This window comes from Phyllobates terribilis, unplaced genomic scaffold (assembly GCF_046119375.1).
Source record: "Phyllobates terribilis strain yellow unplaced genomic scaffold, ASM4611937v1 Scaffold_5__5_contigs__length_657084704, whole genome shotgun sequence".
NCBI classification, from domain to species: domain Eukaryota; kingdom Metazoa; phylum Chordata; class Amphibia; order Anura; family Dendrobatidae; genus Phyllobates; species Phyllobates terribilis.
The window spans coordinates 464,943,791-464,961,827 of record NW_027362765.1 but is presented as its reverse complement, the minus strand read 5'-3'; the positions used below and the strand labels follow the sequence as shown (position 1 = coordinate 464,961,827).

The 18,037-nt window shown below is 43.1% G+C and overlaps 1 protein-coding gene across 1 annotated transcript in view; it reads right to left on the bottom strand.

Moving 5' to 3' along the window:
- RTKN2 (rhotekin 2) overlaps positions 1–15,883 on the bottom strand; it is an 85,677-nt gene extending 69,794 nt beyond the window's left edge. The window contains exons 1-3 of the mRNA XM_073685410.1: positions 15,651–15,883; positions 13,254–13,453; positions 12,146–12,204 (exon numbers count right to left, since the gene is read on the bottom strand). Coding sequence (XP_073541511.1) covers positions 12,146–12,204; positions 13,254–13,453; positions 15,651–15,761 — 370 coding nt within the window. The 5' untranslated portion in view covers positions 15,762–15,883. The remainder of the gene's footprint in view (positions 1–12,145; positions 12,205–13,253; positions 13,454–15,650) is intronic.
- Positions 15,884–18,037: the final 2,154 nt, after the last annotated feature.

Sequence of the window (18,037 nt, the reverse complement as noted above, 5' to 3'; positions counted from 1 at the left end):
TCTAAAAATGGTGCCAAGATCACATCAATGTAGTAATAACTACACTATTCACCGGTGGTTAGAGTGGATGTGTTTCCCAGGCACTCGGCTGCAGTTTTGACGGCCGACCGGAGCCTACTTATACCGGGCAGAGTGAGCAAGATAGACGCCGCACTCATTGCTGCGCATGTTAACCCTGTGAGCTGCAGTTAGGGAAACCGCGCATATGAGCTTCATCTACACAAGGAAATGCTCATATTGGACCAGCAGGATTGCAAAGAGGATCCACTGAAGCCCCTGGCGAAGGATTGCTGGAGGAAGTGTCTGGTAGAAACCAAGGATAAAATCAGACTGGGGCTGGCAGATTTTTGGAAATCAGAAATCAATACAGGTTAATTTTAAAAAAAATTATTGTAGCAGCTATTATTAGTGATTTGGTGTATAGAAATCTACTGGCCCCCCATTGTGATTTTGGGAATAACCCTTTAAAGCCTGAGAATGGGATTCAATATAAAGACTGTTATAAAATCATAGCCTACAAACATCCCTAACCCTGCCGCTGTGCAAGTATGGATGTCATGGAGGGAAGGGTCCCCATGTCAAATTTCATGAAATTCAAAAATCCTGGTCAATTAGAATTTTTAAAAGTTTCAATCAGATGTAGTTCCCGTGCTTGTGACCCCCCGCAGACCCCAAACGACTCACATTGTTAATTAGCCAGTGAGGAGTGGAATGAATTTCCAACAAAGAATATATGATAGTTTGGCATAAATGTTGAACCTGAGACTAAGTCTTTATGAAGTTGAGTACAAGAATGGCGGAAGGGTGGAGTCAAAGAAAAGCAAGAAGAAAGATCAAGATCAGGGAACATCTTAGGACTTGCTGAGACTCTGCATTTTTTGTATTTTTTTTTAATTCCACGTGTTTTTCCCCCCCCGAGTACAAAATAAGCACTTTTTTATTTTTTGCATGTACTTTATGCAGCATTCTTCCTGCCAAGAGACGCAAGTTTAAGTGTAGAAATTCTCAACCTGTGCACATATCCTTAGGCTGTGTTCAAAAGTTGCGTTTTTGCTGCATTTTTTTATTGCAAATTAAAAGCAGCTTTTTACACTACCAGCAAAATCTATAAGATTTCAGAAATCTCACGCACACGCTTGTTTCTTTTCCTGACCCAATTGGAAAATTGCTGCATTTTTGAAAACTGCAGCATGTCAATTCTTTCAGTGTTTTTCACCCATAGAAAGCAATAAGTGCAAAATAGCAGCCAAAACAAAAGTAAAATCGCTCTTATCAGTTTTTGTAGCTTTTTGGTGAAAAAAAAACACAAGTGCAGCAAAACGCGAAACACATTTATTTTTGTGATTTTTCCCAAATTTAAACCAGAATATCTTGGTGTCCTCAGATGAGCCTGGCTCTTAGTACACTAAGCAAACAATGTGCCCTACCAATGTGTAAGGTAAACAATGCCCGACCAATTCAACTTACCCCCCGCTGTTTTTACATTTGCAATTTTGTATTTTTTAATGCGCTAATGTAACCTTAGTTTACGGCGCCAATTCATGCATGAATTCAGCTTTTTTTAGTTGAGAATAGTCACTATTTTTTCAGACAAACTTTTTCCACTTAATAATTTGATCAAATTGGCCTTTTTCCAGAAATGTTTCATGGCATCACATACATCTTGCATTGGTGGCCTAATGCCTTGTATTGTTCATGCTCGCAAGGTGGAATAAAAGATGAATTTTGGGATCCTGAAAAACGCAGCAAGAAAAGCTGCAAAAAAGCCAGAAAAACCTGTAATTGTCCTCAGCTTTTTTAGGCTATGTTCACATGTTGCGTTTTTGATGGGGGGGGGGGGGGTTTCCGCAGGCAAAACCTGCTCTCTTGGCAGTAAAGAAGCAACCTTAAAAAAAGCAGGCTTTGATGAGTTTTGTTGCATTTTTTTTTACTGCAGTTTTGTCAGTGTTCATTTGTCTCTTGTGCATGCTGATGAAGTTTAGTACCAAGAAAAAAAATAACCGAATTCAACTTCAGGTTTTGGCACCAAAAATGCAGGAAAACCTGATACCGGCGTTTTTGCTCTAACCGTTGCTTTCTATGGGTAAAAAACGCTGAAAAAAACGCTGAAAGTAGTGACATGCTACATTTTGCAAAAAAAAAGCAGTTCTTTGACAAGACACGGGAAAAACAAAAACAAGGTGTATGCATGAGATTTCTGAAATCTCATTTGCTGGTACAGTAAAACATAGCTGAAAATTTGCATAAAAAAATGCATTAAAAAAAAAGCTGCAAAAATGCAATGTGTGAACATAGCCTTACTGCCAAGAGATCAGGTTTTCACTGCAGAAAAAAAGCAACATCTGAACATAGCCTTACTTTCTAACATAGTAACAGCATCAATATTTGCCGCTCCAAGAAACAGCACCACTCTTGTCTAGGAAGAGTGTCGAAAAATTGCAACTTACCAAACACATTTCGTGGCGGAAAGTGGTGCTGTTTCTGGGAAGGAATAACAATAAAAAATATTTTTATATTATATATATACAAACCCTCATGTCTTATCTCACACAACCTTTGTCCCGTTAGTGAAGAGATGACTCCAAAAATGCAGGAAAAAGAGATACAAGTGCATAAAATGCTGCGGCGAGGTTTCCCCCACCCAAGATCTGGTAACCAGCGCAGCATGAAAAAATATACTCAATTTAGAAGCCCATAAAGCATTTTCACTACCTGTTGACTGCAGGAAAGTAAATTACATCTGAGAGATTAAACCAGGATTGCAGCAGGGTCTTTGCTTGGCATTTAGTAAAAGGTGTGAATTCATTCCGAGCTGTTTTTTTATGACCAGTTAGACAGTGTCGGTCCTTCTATCAGATAAATCACAGGTGTGAAAACCTGCCCGCGTGTATCCACTGCTAGGAAATCTGCTGGCGGAATTAGCATTGATTTATTCTGAAGTTGCCAATGCGACAGTAACGAGTTTCATTTTTTTCTCCTCATTATTATTATTTTTTTTTCATTCCATGAAAAGGTAATTATGTAATACATCTCAGAGGATAAATGGAGATATGTTGCCAACAAAAACTGTGTAAGGCTATGTTCACACGTTGCGTTTTTGTTGCGGTATTTTTATTTTTTTGTAGCTTTTTTTTTATGCAAATTAAAAGCTGCTTTTTACTGTACCAGCAAAAGCTGTGATTAAAGAAATCTCATGTACATGCTGGTTTTCTTTTTTTGCTGACTGAATTGGAAAACTGCAGCATTTTAATTCTTTCAGTGTTTTTGCAGCATTTTTTCACCCATAGAGAGGTTTGGTGAATAAAACTAACTTTATTAAAACATATACTGTGGACAAATCAGAAAAGTAATCCGCACCAAAAAATGCACTGCACAAGCGCAGTGAAAATGCTGAAAAACAGGCGTGAACGAAGCATTTTTATTTGCCAGAACAGGTTTTGGCTACTGAAAAACAAAAAAAAAAAATACACTGAAAAACACAACGTGCGAACACAGCCCATCCATCTCAGCTGGCTCTTAGAGATTAGCACATAATCTAGCTTTTCAACCCTTGACACTCCATCTATAGATATATACCAAACCAAACCACCTGTGTGTTTCTCACATGACCTATCACATGATTTATCAAAGGGGGATCATGTGACATGTCACGTGATACACCAGGTACCGGTGGGGGCCCACGCCTTCTAAACTGCCCGGTGCCCTGGCTACTCTTAATCCACCCCTGGTTGTTTGTAACCGTATTCAGAACAGCAAAAGAAAAGGAGAAGAAGGAGGAGAGCAAACTGGACAAGGCCGGATTGTCACCCCCAGAGTCCTAGAGTCTAATTGGCTCCAAAATGTTCCGTGGGCCCATATAAAAAGACCAATATTATTTAACAAAATATTATATAAGACCCATGAGTTGGAGATTTTGCCTGGGAGCCCACGACTTTTACATTATCTAATGCAGGTTTCAATGGTGTAAACAGCCAATGTCTCCTAATCGATGGACTCTGCCTTTTTCAATAAAAATTGGTTGAATTTGTTAATTACTGAATTTAGCTATGTACTGTATTTTTCGGACTATAGTCTGCACCTTACTATAAGCCGCACACCTGGTTTAGATATTCCTGGCTAACAGGTTTCTTACATGTTGGTGTAAAGAAGGGGAGGGTCAATAATACGAATATTGATGCACAAGGGTAGAATAAGGAGGTAATGGATCTATTGTTAGTGTTTCACTGCAGCACGCAGTTTTACAACATGTATATTATGCACACGCTTTGCAGCACACACATTTACATAGCACTGCTGCATGCACAGTACACACACACACAGCTCTACTACATACATACATACATACACACACACACACACACACACACACACACACAGCTCTACTACATACATACACACACACACACACAGCTCTACTACATGTTGCATGGATTGCGCACACACAGCTCTCCTACAAACATACACATGCATCTCTGCTGCACACTGTCATGCACGGCCACATTTTTAAATTTCTTCCAAGAATGTGACTGATCACATTTTGAAGGTTCCTTCGCCTAGTCAGGACCCGAAGCTTCCTTCCATTTTTAGAGATAGGGAGGTCCTGGTAGTTTCATCTTCTGCCCTGCACCCAATAATATGTATCAGAGTCGGAGCGGAGGAGAGAGAGCCGTTCGCTCAGTGATCAGGAAGGACGCTGTGCCAATGTCATCACATTTAGTGGCTTCACTATCAGAGTTGTACTGAGTTTGAGCCGATCAGCTATTCCAACGCACGGCCAGCTCACACACACCAAACTTCTAATACACACCGAACACTAGTCCTGAGCCTGTGTAGTAGAAGTCCTCTGTTTAAGGCCATGTTCACATGTTCAGTATTTGGTGAGGTTTTTACATCAGTATTTGTAAGCCAAAATCAGGAGTGGAACAATCAGAGGAAAAGTATAATAGAAACACATCACCACTTCTGCATTTTTCAACCAATCCTGGTTTTGAAAATACTGATGTAAAATACTGACCAAATACTGAACGTGTGAACATGGCCTAACAATAATAATTTAGATCTAATCCTCTGGATGCTCTAATCCTCTGGATGCTCAAAGAGAGCTGAAAAACATGATCAAAGAAGCTGGGGTTTTATAGGAAAGTAATCAACAGAATGTTTTTAGCATCAAAAACCCCTTTAAAAAAAAGTCATTATGTCCAAGAAACTTTCCATAATAGCCTGTGTGATGAATAACCCCATATCTGGCCATTATATGAATGTATCTGGCATTTTTCACCCGTTTCCTCTCTGCAGGCTCTCTCTCAATTTGACTCCGAGCTGGTGGAAGAGACTAGTTGCTACAATGTCTGCCCTACACCGAACAGCAGAGATGGATTCCTGCACTTCTATACCTGAAAAGCACAAAGAGACAATCAGCAGCACCATGGAGGAGGTTACACAGCAGTACTAAGAGCTTAATTCACAGCTAAGGTGAAAAGACTTGTTAGGAAGCTCAGCACCCTCTCTCTGCGCTTCCCCTCTGCTCCTCTATCATCCCCTCTCCTTCCCATAGAGTATAATGGGATGTGTAACACAACACCACAGTCAGATGGAGGACAGTTTTGCCCGAGCAAGATGGAGTAGAGATTTTTTTCAGACTTGATGAGGAGTTTCAAAGGCAGGGAAGAAGAAAGGCTGATAAGTGTGGAAGGAAACGGATTTCTTTCATAACATATATTACAATATTTCTTATATTTGCTAGTGCTATTCATTTGTGCTTTAAGTTAGATCCCTTAAACAAGTTGTCCATTACTTGGACAACCCCTTCTCATCCCCCCACGCTTGGTGCTGATAAAACCCCGGGATTGCGAGTGCTGACATCGCGGAAACGGCGCTGGCAAGGGAGGCGAGTATAGGTTTTATTATTTTATCGGGGGCCAAACATTTAGATCAAAAAGGGGTTGTCCTAGTAGTGGACAACCCCTTTAATATCATTTATGAATTTAGTTTCACATATTTGTCTTTTTTGCAAGCCGTCAGTGGTAAGGGTGAAAAAAAAAAAAACCCTCAAAATAAAACAGGTTTTTCCTAGCTTTTAGGATTACAACACCAGATCATTTTCTTCTTTTTTCTCTCCAATGACAACAGATAATTGCCTCAAGCGCATGGGACCCTTAACCTAAAAACGCGTTGTTTGTGCCATTCAGTGTAACATAGATAATCTTTCCAGGTGACATCCTAGTAATCATGCACAGAATTGCCTTTGTACAAAAGTAAAAAAGTGAAGTTCAGTCTCTACCTGTCTGCTAATGAATAACTTCGGACTTGAGCAGCAGGACAAATAATATGTACGTTGGATATAGATTAGCAACACGTGGCAGAAACATGCAAAGATATTCACTCCGAGTGCCACAAAGGATGAAGATTTCATCACAATAGTCACAAGTCAATGCAAAAACACACAAAAGTTGCAAAACTTGTGAGCCACAAAGTAAAAATAATCAGGAGGAATTGGCTACTGGAAGAGAGAATGAGCGAGCAGCATACACAGGTGAAAGCCCCCTGCAACATATGGTGCGGTACATGGTGAGAGGTGAGGTGTGACAGCAGGTCTCGTGACCACAATTATTGCGGTGACTTACTGGGGCAACAGTATTGTAGAGCTGTTTGGCTGTAAGAAAAAAAAATAGGTAAAAAGCAGTCATGTAGCATGTTTAATATACCGTATATTCCGGCGTATAAGACGACTTTTGAAGACTGAAAAATCTTCTGTCTAGTCTGGGGTCGTCTTATACGCCGGAAATGCTTTTGAACTTTCAGAAATTGACATGCGGGGATACTCTGGGGGTGTTAATAAGCTGCCGTGGCCGTATCCCTGCCATGTCGGAGTTAATATAAGGTGGAGGGAGTTAAAATACGGCGGCGGTAGGTCCAGACAGTCAGCGCTTCTGTGCTGAAACTGACACATCGCTGCGTATTCCCAGCTCCGGACACAGCGCAGGGCTTCTGTGCCGACAGCTTTCACTTGTCACAGAAGCGCTGCGCTGTGTCCGGAGCAGGGAAGTTCGCATCGCTTCTGTGACAATATATGAAAAGCCGGCAATTCAGCAGCGGCATAAGCCGGCACCCGACAATTTAGAATAGAAAGAATAGAGCTTCACACATAGATTAGATAGATAGAAACATGTCAGTCACATATATATGAAGTACAGTGACAGTGTTGCTTACTGTACTTGTCATTTAGTGTAAAGGATTTATTAAAACAAATAATAGTGTTTTCATGCACCGTCTCTTTAAAAAAGCCGGCCGGCAATTCAGCATCTGTACCCGACAATTTATAACAGAAAGATAGAGCATCACACATAGATTAGATAGATAGAAACATGTCAGTCACATATATATGAAGTACAGTGATAGTGTTGATTACTGTACTTGTCATCTAGTGTTAAAATAACGGATTTATTTAAAAAAAAATTGGCGTGGGGATCCCCTTAATTTTAGTCTCTAGCGGAGGTTAAGCAGACGGCTGGGGCAGATGTTTGAAGCCTGGGAAGGGGGTAATACCCACGGAGCTTCCCAGGCTACTAATATCAGCCCCCAGCTGAATACCTAGCCTTTACTAGCTATTAAAATGGGGGACCCCCCCAAAAAAATGACGTGGGGTCCCCCCTAATTTAATAGCTAGCAAAGGCTAGGCAGACAGCTGGGGGCTGATATTAATAGCCCAGGAAGGGAGCCATGAATATTGGCCCCCTCCCAGGCTACAAACACCAGCCGTCAGCCGCCCCAGAAATGGCGCATTCATAGGATGCGCCAATTCTGGCACTTAGCCTCGCTCTTCCACGCTGCCCTGGTGCGGTGGCAGTGGGGTAATAGGGCTGGGGTTGATGTCAGCTTATAATGCCAGCTGACATCAAGCCCAGGTTAGTAATGGAGAGGCGTCTATAAGACACCCCCATTACTAACCCCATAGTCAAAGTTAAAAGAAAACACAAACACCCAGAATAAAGTCCTTTAATTGAAATAAAGACACAATTCTTTATTGTTCTAAATTAAACCATACTTACCATCACGCCCATTCCAGCTGAAGCCAACGATCTCCTGCAATAAAAGTAAAATAATAAACCAACCTCATCCTTACCTTTCCATGGCTCCCAGGACAGCTTCAGCTCTGCTACATCGAGATGACTGGCTGGACCGCAGCAGAACGCCGCCATCCAGCCTGTCATCCCGCAGACACTGAGAAGCGCAGGCTTGCTTGCGCTCCTCAGTGTCTGACTGTGACGGCATCCAGATGAGCCGACAATGAACTCAGCTCACCTCCTGGACGTCCGTCACTGACAGCGTGGGAAACTTCTACTGCGCATGCGGGGAGCAGGAGAATTTTCCCACGCTGTCAGTGACGTGCATGAGGTGAGCCGAGTTCATTGGACATGATCTCGGCTCATCTGGATGCCGTCACAGTCAGACACTGAGGAGCACAAGCATGCCTGCGCTTCTCAGTGTCTGCCGCATGGCAAGCTGAACGGCAGCGTTCTGCTGCGGTGCAGCCTGTCATGTGAATGTAGCAGAGCTGGACCGGTCCTGGGAACCATGGAGAGGTAAGGATGAGGTTGCTTTATTATTTTACTTTTATTACAGGAGATCGTTGGCTTCAGCTGGAATGGGCGTGACGGTAAGTATGGTTTAATTTAGAACATTAAAAAATTGTGTCTTTATTTCAATTAAAGGACTTTTTTCTGGGTGTTGTGTTTTTTTTAAATACTTTACTAGAAATTCATGGTGGTCATGTCTAATATTGGCGTGACCCCATGAATTTCGGGCTTAGGGCCAGCTGATAATGCCAAGCTGGCCCTAACCCCTTTATTACCCAGTGAGCCACCGCACCAGGGCCCTGGATGAGTTGGGTACAGCGCCAGAAGATGGCGCTTCTATGAACGCGCCATTTTCCGGGGCGGCTGCGGACTGCAATTTGCAGCGGGGGGGGGGGCCAGAAAGCTTGGGCCTCCCTGCGCTGCGGATTCCAGCCCCCAGCTGCCTAGTTGTACCTGGCTGGACACAAAAATAGGGCGAAGCCCCACGTCTTTTTTTTTTTAATTATTTCATGAAATAATTAAAAAAAAAAAGGGCTTCCCTATATTGTTGTGTCCGGCCAGGTACAAATAGGCAGCTGGTGGTTGGGGGCAGCCCGTTCCTGCCTGCTGTACCTGGCTGGACACAAAAATATGGCGAAGCCCACGTCAACATTTTTGGGAAAAATTAATTACAAAATTAATAATAATTTAGGGACTGCATCTTTATTAACCCCTCAATTGTCATTTAGTGTTAAAATAAAGGATTTTTTAAAAAGAAAATTGGCGTGGGATCCACCATCATTATAGTCTCTAGCGGAGGTTAAGCAGACGGCTGGGGCAGATGTTTGAAGTCTGGGAAGGGGGTAATACCCACGGAGCTTCCCAGGCTACTAATATCAGCCCCCAGCTGAATACCTAGCCTTTACTAGCTATTAAAATGGGGGACCCCCCCAAAAAATGACGTGGGGTCCCCCCTATTTTAATATGTTTATGAGTGACAGTTTTCCTGCTATATACCTGCATGTCATAAGAATTTAAATTAAAAAAGGACCATGTTAAATTCAAATCTGTTTTTTTTTAATTTTTACCGGTGTTTGGTATGCGTTGGAAAAGGGGTAGTCTTATACGGTGAATATATCCTAAACTCTATATTTTAACAGGAAAGTAGGGGGGTCGTCTTATACACCAGGTCGTCTTATACGCCGGAATATACGGTATATATTAATCCCTTTCAAACATAGGGCATAATAGTCCCTGTGTATGGAACAGACTCAGGAGCCGAGCCCGCACCATACCAGGCAGACGGTGGCTGTGTTACATAGCTGGCATCTGCCTGTAAATTCAGTGACCAGAGATTGCTCCGATCACTGGAGTTTAACCACTTAAATGTTATTCTCAACATCTGACAGTGGCAATGAAATGATGTCCGTTCCGGTGCACGAACCATTGTGTTAACATGGCAGACGGGGGCCTGCTGAAGGCTCCATGGGAGAACCTCGATTTTACTATATGTTGCAATACCGGGGCAGCATGGTGGCTCAGTGGTTAGCACTGCAGCCTTGGGGTCCTGGTTTCAAATCCCACCAAGGACAACATCTGCAAGGAGTTTGTATGTTCTCCCCGTGTTTGTGTGGGCTTCCTCCGGGTTCTCTGGTTTCCCCCCACACTCCAAAGACATACTGATGGGGAATGTAGATTGTGAGCCCCAATGGGGACAGTGCCCATAATGTCTGTAAAGCGCTGAGGAATTAATGGCGATATATACCGTATTTTTCAGAGTATAAAACGCACTTTTTTTCTCCAAAATTTTGGAGTAAAGTGGGGGGTGCGTCTTATAGTCCAATATACATAAACACTGTGGCTGTGGGTGGTGGGGGATGTGGGAGGAGCAACAGTGGCGGAGTAGCGGTGCACAGGAGGCAGCAGCCGCCTGCTGCAGCCTACACTGTGCCCGCTACTAAAGAAAATTAATATTCACTGCTCCCCACGCCCATGGGTGTGGTGAATATTCATGGACTTTAATAGCGGGCACACTGACCGCTGAGAGCAGCAGGAGCCGCGCTGCAGCTAAAGTGTGCGCTCTATTAGGGAGACTGAATGGTCACTGCTCCCCACGCACACAGTCCCGGCGTGGGTAGCAGTGCCTATTCGGGCACAGAGCGGAACACAGCGCTGGAGGAGAGAGGAGGTGAGTATGAAAGTTTGTTTTTTTTCTGGACGGGGATCGGGGGGTGCCAAGCATACCAGGATGTAGGGGGCCATACCTACAGGGATGAGGCATGAGGGGAGCCATACCTACAGGGATGAGGCATGAGGGGAGCCATACCTACAGGGATGAGGCATGAGGGGAGCCATACCTACAGGGATGAGGGGAGCCATACCTACAGGGATGAGGCATGAGGGGAGCCATACCTACAGGGATGAAGAGTGCCATACATACCAGGAAGAGGGATGAAGGTGCCATACATACCAGGATGGGTGTGAGGGGGGCCATACATACCAGGAAGAGGGATGAGGGGGCCATGCATACCAGGATGGTGGATTGGGGTGCCATGCATATCAGGATGGGGATGAAGGCCACGTATAACAGGAAGGAGGGGGCCATATATACTAGGATGGGGATAACAAAATTGGGGGACAATGCCCCTATTCCAGTGTCAGCAGCAGACCCCCTCACCCTTAACAGTGCATCATAACCACATTTTTTGCTTAAAATTATTTTTTCTATTTTCCTCCTCTAAAACCTAGGTGCATCTTATGGTCTGAAAAATACGGTGAGTAAAATAAAATACTGTTTTATTGCAGTAAATACTATAAGCAATTGGATGCTCCCAGGATCAAGTTTCCTGAGTGGATTAAAAAATATATATATATATATATATATATATATATATATATATATATATAAACTGCAATAAAAAGTGATCAAAACATAATATCTATCACAAAATAAGATCAGTAAAAACATCAACTTGCCCAGACGAGACAAATATAAACCCTCACACAGCTTCATTAACATTACAAAAAATTAAAAACCTTTACGGGTCTCGGAAAATGGCGAGACAAGCAGAATTTTTCTTTTTTTTTTTTTTTTTTTTTACACTACTTAAATAAGAAGAAAAACATAAAAGTTTGGCATCGCTGTCATTTTAATGACCTAGAAAATTATATTGCCAGGTCATTTTTACAGCAGAATTTAAAGGGGTTATCCACTATTAGGACAACCCCTTCTCATACCCAATAAAATAAAAAAGCCTATACCCACCTCCCGTGCCGGTGCCCGTTCCCGCGGTGTCGGCACTCGCTCCCCCTCCCTCACCAAAAAAACAAACAAACATGCAGCATAGCATTTATTTGCCCACTTTGCACAATTTCAGTACACTGAACAGTAAAATGAATGGAGTCATTAAAATCTACTATTCTTCATGGAAAATAAAAGTCCTTGTACACTAGGTCGACGGACAAATAACAGTTACAGAAAAATGAAAGTGCAAAAAAAAAACAGACATGTATGAGCAGCTTTACATTGATGCAGAAAATGACACATATGTACAAATTACAAAATGAGGAGGGAAAAAAATAACTGGTACCTTTTATAGAGAGTTTTCCAGGACAGGCCAGGCGATCACGCAGTTCAGCATCTGATGACCTGATATTAAAAAACAAACATTAAAAGGTTAAAGATCCCATCCCAGATTCTTATTGTAGATTTTTCTTATATTTGCGTTATTGACACAACTAATACACCCTGTTCTCCTGGTACCCCCTTTTTGTGTGTAAATAATTCTCATATATTTAAGCAAATTTAATAAATTATATATATTTTAATTCCTTAAAAAATGTGCCATTCTTTTGTAGTGTATATAATTTAATCTTTTTTGCACACAATGTAAATTGATTTTTTGTAAGGCAGAATTGCCAGCTCATGTATAAAAAAAAAAAAAAAAATCAGAGGTTCGAAAACATGATTTGTAGTTACACCAAATTTCCAGCAGATGGCACTAACAAACCATGTAATGAGGTTACAAAACTAGTTTTAGTAAGAGAATAATCGTAGTGATAGTAATCATAGAAATATTCTATCATTATTATTAATGATAAAGAGAGTCTGTCAGCCCAATCTGATATTATAAGCTAAGCACACAGCCTTGTATAGAATATAGCACCTATAAAAATAACAATTAGTAATCTAATCACTGCTTACATTCTGCAGAAACTGAAGTTTAATCAAATATGCTAATAAGACTGCTGGGTGCACCCCCCAGTGTAACCAAAAGGCTTAGTGTACTGTTTCGCCCCCTGGTTTTGCATGCCCCGCCTATCTCACTTGTGATTGACAGCACTGACTGGCCAGAGCCATTTCTCCTGACAGTCTTTGCTCTAGGTAAGCCAGCGCTGCAATCACCAGAGAGGGAGGCAGAATATATAAAACCAGTGGGCAGAACAGTGCGCTGAGACTATTGGCTACACCAAGGGTGCTTCCCACAGGATCGGGCAGTTGTAAGGAAGCCACATTCTGCATATTTTCCCTTTGTACGGTTTAGCATTAATTTAACAGGTTCAATATACAAAAGAAAACTTATTGCATAATTATCATTTAGGCAAGGATTGCCGTCTTACAGCCTAATAATCATATCCATGGCAAAGGTCAGGAGCATTCATGGCTATGCCCGCAGTGCGGCAGTTCCATAGACGTACCTTCTGCCGGAGTACAGAGCGTTACTGGCTACCTGCGGGGAGTGAAGCTGCGCGGTGTACTCCTGGATCCGCGCGCTGCAGGTCATCAGATTTTTCACTCCATTTAGTATTTGCTCCTTTTGGGTGCTGACGGACAGCAGCTTGCGAACCCCCTCGCGCATACGAATTTCAAAGCCGAGCTTCTCCTGGATACAGCCGTCCTAAGAGTAAAGCGACGTTACAGGAAACGACAAAGACAAAAATATAAATAATGGAAATGTTTCACTGGTTCATATCACAAAGCCGTGTACTGGGCTTCAGTCCTGGTCACTTCTGGGGGTCTGTCCCAGAATTACACCCCTATATTAGTACACCCTCTGCAGGTGATCTGTCATCATGTGTCATGTCATCCTTGCTGTTTGCAAAGGCAAAAAAAAACTAAACGAAACGCAGCCGGGACGTGACATCTGGTGAGAAAAAGAAAAAAAAACAGATCCCCAGGACACTTAGTTTTACAGATGATCAAACTTCACAGCAGTAAGCCAGGCTTCATAGATGTGCGACTCAGGAGCCAACAAGCCAGCTACCCTGTACAGAGACTGAAAGACAAGACGCCGTGGTTAGCACCGCACCATACGTGGGGCAGCGCCGTGGCTCAGTGGTTAGCACCGCACCATACGTGGGGCAGCGCCGTGGCTCAGTGGTTAGCATTGTTGCTTTGCAGCGCTGGGGTCCAGGGTTCAAATCCCACCAAGGACAATATCTGCAAGGAGCTTGTATGATCTCCCCGTGTTAGCGTGGGTTTCCTCCCACACTTCAAAGACGTGCTCATAGGGAATTTACATTATGAGCCCCAATGGAGACAGTGATGATAATATCTGTAAAGCACTGTGGAATATGATGGTGCTATATAAGGGAGTAAAATAAATAAATGTCCATCCCACCCTCAGTCTGTAGTTATAGCAGGCATCGGACAGGGAACACCTGTTGGTAGGTGACATCCAGCGTTCCCATATCGCACCCCAGTATCTACAGCATCAGAAGTGCGGACACAGAACGTGTTTTTTTTTATTTATTTTTATCTTCTTTATTTTATAAATGGTATTTTGGTGGCCACCAACCCCCTTGTCCCTGCCCTGCAAGTGAAAGATGTGGAGCTACGTAGGTATTTCCTATGCAGAATACATCCTGGGACTAAGTTGTACGTGGGTCAGACTGAATGGGGTTAGTAATCTTTATGTTCCTGTGCTGGGATCCAGTCTCTGTCCTGGACCAGATCCTAATAAACATTCTATATTGACGTATCTGACCCCATTAACAGAAACCTTAAGACACTGAAGATCATAAAATAACAAGGGAGTGTTAAGGCGAGTGGTTTTTGATTTCTACATTTTTAAGGGCTTTCCTAGATGATTGGATAGTAGTAAAAAAAACAAATACGGAGAGTAGTCACCATGTCCGAGTCCAGGGCCAGCTCTCCGCTGCTGCTCCAGTCTGTATTTTGGCTGCAGCATCACCACTGCAGCCAATCACTCGTTGGGAGGTCACTGCTGAAGCCAGAACGCAGAGACTGGAGCAGCGGTGGAGAGCCAGCACTGGACCTGGGGAGGGGGACTACTAGTTTGTATTTGTATTTTTACTACTATACAATCATTTGGGGACCACTTTTCTACAAACAGAAAACCCCCTTTAAAAAAAAAACACAGGTTAACATTTTACAGTTTTATTTGCTGCTACAATAACTGGAAAAATATAGAAGATGCATTTGGAAACTTCACAAAAAACTATATAAAGTGTATGAGAAAGCTCCATCAACAGCACTGAAACATTCCTGTAAAACTATTATCCCCCTACTGACTGCAAAATTATAGTTGGAAAATCTGCCACATGAACATAAAGCGGAAACTCTGCAGCGGCAATGTCAGCACCAGGTAATGCGGATTTACTGACGATTCCAAAGGGTAAAAGCTGCGGTGAATATCTGCCGCATAAAAGGACAAATCCGCAGCATTGATCGCCAGTGAGAATAAAAAAGAAAAGAAAAATAACCGCACGGCATATAGACCCCTATAGTGTCATCTAGACCCCGCTACTGAAACAGTAGATCTGACATCTGGAACTTCCAGAAGGAAAATCCATTGCACAAACGTCCCTGTGTGAACAAGTCCTAAGATTGCACCATAGCATAAAAAAATAGTTTTTAAATGCAGCATTGATTGTCTATGTGATCAGTGATTACACAAAGAGATCAGAAGCAGCGGTGCCAAACAAAGGGCCCAGTGCATCCAGCTCCTTTCTGGCTCTATTAACCCATTCATGCCCGGTGGCAGCCGCAGCCCGCACAGGACACTCCCTGTCTGCCCGGTGCAGTGAGCAGCCTGCCTGCTATAGATAACGCAGATTTCAATCACAACTCACTTCCTGGGAGGGGAAGATGGCGCTCTCCCGGATCTTCTTGCGCTTGATCTCCATGCCCAGCGCCGAGCACTTGGACACGGTGGCCCGGGACCGATCTCCTCGGAGAAACATTTGAATTTGGCGCTGCACTGCGCAGACGCGCTGCAAGATTCTAATCGAGTGACGTCACTGCCCGAGCGTTCTACTGCTGGCCCCTTGCATACAGCTGATCCCGGCAGGAGCCGCCTCCGATAGGCTGGAGCGTACCATTCTGTCTACACTGGACAGTGTACACTAATCAGCTCACCGCTCATAGACAAGATACTGCACACATTCTAGTATTGTTGTAATAGAGTGCGTTATGTAAGAGCAGCTGATTGTGTAGTAGTTTATCGGAACTGGCTAGTGAGACACCCCTTTGTGTAGATGGTATCGTCCTCTGGGATTGCTCCTGGAGCAGGTGTCGTCTGCTTTGCCTGCATTCAAATACAGCGCAGTGTTGTGTGACAGTTCTCATCATCATTATTATTTTTAACCCCTTCCTGAATGAACTATTTTTAGTGTTTTTTTTTTAATTATTATTGTTATTATTATTATTATTATTCCAAGAGCATTTTTATTTTATTTTAATTATTTATTTATTTTTACTCTTATGTGTTTTTTTGTCTTTTTGCAAAACCAATTGTCGTTTTGAACGGCACCATTCATTTTACCAAACGATGAATTAGAAAATGGTATAAAAATGACAAGTGGGTGAAATAGTAATTTTTTAAAATTAATTAATTCATTGTAAACATGACCTGAAATGATGACTCCTCCCGGTCAGTGATTATGGTGATACCAAAGCGTAAATACTTATTCTTACTATAATTTAGGCTACGTTCCCACAATGAGTATTTGGTGAGTTTTTGAAGTTGCAGATTGTCTACAGAGTTATATTGAATCCGTTGGGTTACATGCCCTTTTATCATGTTTTGGACCCTGCACTTTTTGTCTCTTCTTTGTATTCCGTGTTTTACATTAATCTGCTTTTTTTTTTAATACTTTCTGGTATTTGGCTTTGACAAAATCATATTTATACCGTCTTGTGTGGATTACGTGCATTTTTAGTGATTTTCCACAGCATTTTTTACCTGGAGATTTCCTGCATCTAATGCAATTATGTTGTGAAAATGCACAGATAAAACTCAGCGTACCCGCAAGAGAAACTGACGTTGTGGATTTGAAACATGCACCGCAGGTCAGTTTACGCTTCCAAACACAGTGGACGTGAGATTAATATAAATCCCATCCACTTTGCTGAATCTGTAAAACGCTGCATTTTTTGTGCAGCGAAAATACACAGGATCAAAAACTGATCATGGGAATTTAACCTTATATGCATACCTCCCAACTTTTGAAGAAGAGAAAGAGGAATAGCTCATGACAAATTTTGGCCACGCCCTTGGCCACAGCCCAATCCACGCCCATTTACCATTTCTTTCTTCCTTGGCAGGAGGAGTTGTCAGAGGGGCACTGGTAATGAGGGGTATTCACAGATGACCCTCATCCCTAATCCTGCTATGCATGGCCCCCTCAGACCCAGTCCTGGTATGCATGGCCCCCTCAGACCCAGTCCTGGTATGCATGGCCCCCTCAGACCCAGTCCTGGTATGCATGGCCCCCTCAGACCCAGTCCTGGTATGCATGGCCCCCTCAGACCCAGTCCTGGTATGCATGGCCCCCTAAGACCCAATCCTGGGATGCATGGCCCCCTAAGACCCAATCCTGGGATGCATGGTCCCCTCAGACCCAGCCTGATCTCAGCATCTGAGCAGCGCATGATATCACTGCCATGCGCCCTCAGAAGCAGAGGTGAGCTGCTGGGATACTATTCACTCCTCTCCAAGCTGGGACAATGGGCGTGGAGAGGATTGAATACTCATTCTCCTTATTAGTGCACACAGCAAAGGCCGTGCTCCTGCTGACGGTCCGCAATCCTCTGTACCCGCTACTAAAGAGAATGAATATTCACTCTTCTCCACTCCCATGGGAGTGGAGAAGAGTGAATATTCATTCTCTTTAATAGCGGGCACACAGGATCGCAGAGCCGCAGCAGGAAGCCGGCAGCTGCGATTTACAGTGTGCGCTATTAGGGAGAATGAATATTCACTCCTCTCCACTCCCATGGGCATGGAGAGGAGTGAATATTCCTTTTCTTTAGCAGCGGGCACACGTGGTAGCTGCAGCTGCAGGCTACTATCTGTGCCCGCTGCCCCACCACCCTTCAAAGCCGAGAGAACATCTGAGCCGTGACTGGACGTGGAACTGAGCCCTCAAAGAGGGACAGTCCAGCGGAAACCGGGATGGTTGGGAGCTATGTTATATGGGTTATCGGGAACTTGTTTTTCCTATGGGGCTAAGCACTT